General features: G+C 37.1%; 1 protein-coding gene across 2 annotated transcripts in view; it reads left to right on the forward strand.

Annotated features, from left to right (window-relative positions):
* Positions 1 to 2,411, forward strand: part of PTPRR (protein tyrosine phosphatase, receptor type, R) — a 219,786-nt gene that overhangs the window by 199,906 nt on the left and 17,469 nt on the right. For both annotated transcript variants that reach the window (XM_004675893.2, XM_012720496.1), the window contains one exon: positions 1,450 to 1,563. In XM_004675893.2, coding sequence (XP_004675950.1) covers positions 1,450 to 1,563 — 114 coding nt within the window. The remainder of the gene's footprint in view (positions 1 to 1,449; positions 1,564 to 2,411) is intronic.

Below are 2,411 nucleotides of genomic sequence, written 5' to 3' on the forward strand. Positions count from 1 at the left end.
GAATACTAGGACAGCAGGAAGGTAAAAAAACTTAAAGGTTAAATAATTTCTGTTGTGCAAACTCATCAACATCATGGGTATGCTGAGACATTGTGCTGTAGCTATCAGAAGCCAACTATAACTTTTGAGTGGAGACTAATATAATCAAGTCCTTATATTAAAGAAAAAAACCCTACCATTTCTGTGTATGGTGAATTAGTCCAAGAAAAGAGTTGGGACTTGGAAACCATGACATCTTTGCTAATCATGAGGTAAAGAGATGTTGAAATGTGAACAAGGTCTATAGAAAGGAAAGTCTGGATCTCAAAAGCTTGGGTTTTGGGGAGGTGGAAAATATAAGAATTATAACAGCTTGAATGTAGGAGGTAAGAGAGGAGGAGATGTTGCAGAATGTGCCAAGATTTCTAGGCTGGAAAACTTATGGCTGACTGGTAAAGCCATTGAGGGAAAAGATAATTCTGTTTTATATACATTGAATTTAAATATACTGAACTGAAACAAGTGCAAAATAGTAACAGAAAGTGTTCCAGCTAGGGGATGGAATGCCAATCTAGAATTCAAGAGAAATTTAGGGAGTTTAAATGTAGATTAGAAGAAAATTTGCATGAAGACTGTAAGTGGTTGAAATTGCTGAGAAAGTAGAGAGGTTCCATTAGGCTGACCACACTATCTAAGGCAGATGACTGTGTAAACCCTCCAAGGCAATTCCCATTCAATAATCATCTAATTAGAAAGGACTTGGAATGTGTGTGCCTCTAACTACATCCTCTCTCTTAAGTTGATCTGAGTCTTCAGTTTTATGTTAGAATCTTCAATATCAGTATATCCAAGACCAAATTCTACTCATTGCCCCTCAAATCAGAATTCCAGAGATTTCTCTCCTATTCCAGAATTTCTCTTTGACTCATTGATACTATCATCCCTCTGCTCATCCAGACCTCATAACCCTTGACCTCTGCGTTTCTCACTGGCCAATCCGGTCCTCTAGGCTCACATTTGTGTATGAGAATTTATGTATTTGTCTATTACGTATCATGTATTTGAGTCCTTCCCTTCTTCCTATTGCTCCAGTCCTCGTTTCGACCAGTTATTCTTTATAGAACCACTGCAATGCCTTTTTCACTAGCCTCCCTTGTCATCACCTCCCACCACCTCACTCATCGTACTGCATAAAACTAAATGAAAAAAATGTAGTTTAAACACTTAGCCCAGAGCCAGGATTGTAATACTTAGTTCATGACAGCAAGTGTTATCAGTACCATATTATTATTGTTGTTAATAATCATTAATAATAATTGTTACAGCAATATAAGATTGCCAAAAATAATACTATCATTAATAATAATAACCTTAACTGTTGTTTCAGATTTGAAAATACCCCTTTAAAAGAATACAGCTTGTCTTTGCTAATTTTCTTCTACGTGTTTACTCTTTATCTTTTCTTTACAGTGCAGGGATTGGTAGAACAGGCTGTTTTATTGCTACTTCCATTGGTTGTCAACAGTTGAAAGAAGAAGGAGTTGTTGATGTACTAAGCATTGTCTGTCAGCTTCGTGTAGACAGGTGAGTGTCTGCAGACTTAAAAACAGTGTATCAGTTACAGCCCGACTGTGTAAACATCACAAGCTCTAAAATTCTGAATCTCTGTAGAAGCTTCTGTAAAATGTTTAAGAATGTATAGTATGCTTAAAAACCAGGGCGCAAATGTTATTTGCGACACTGAACATCAAGAATCCAAAACCAAAAGCTTATGCTTAATCCTTTTTGATCTCTAACAGAGAGTGCTTGTGATGATAGCTGTTTGTTCTTACTGCAACACCCTATTTCTTTATCGGTACATTGCATTTTCATTTGGTTTTACTGAATCATTCACCGTAGGATCTTCATCCGTTAAAATGAAGTATATGTCATACTACCAAGAGTCAAGCTATGTTTTTTAATTGGGAAAAATGGGCTTAACAAAATTTGGCACATTTACCATTTAAAAAAAATTTTTTTTTGTTTTACATCATTCTTCATTTTGTGAATTTTTCTATCTTGGTTGTAATTCCCGTGCACTCCCACTACCAATTCACCTTGTGCCATCACAAGTCCTGTGTACCTTTCCCACATCTCTCCCGCCCCATATTTTATCCCATTCCTCTCTCCACCCCGTAAAATGTCTCTAGTATATAGTTGCTCATTATTTTTCTTTCCTTTTTTTTAATTACAAGTGCATTTCCCCCCCCCAAACGCCCCAGTATGCTCCTGCTATGAGAAACCATCCAGTATTACATGTACCTTTTTTTTTTTAAAGATGTATTTATTTATGCATACAGAACTGGGGTATAGGCCAGAGGTTCAGGGGCAGTGACAGGATTCACCAGAGACAGAGTGGGGAGCAGAACAGGCCACCTGATGAAGTACACTGC

This window comes from Condylura cristata, unplaced genomic scaffold (assembly GCF_000260355.1).
Source record: "Condylura cristata isolate star-nosed mole 26May11 unplaced genomic scaffold, ConCri1.0 scaffold00004, whole genome shotgun sequence".
NCBI classification, from domain to species: domain Eukaryota; kingdom Metazoa; phylum Chordata; class Mammalia; order Eulipotyphla; family Talpidae; genus Condylura; species Condylura cristata.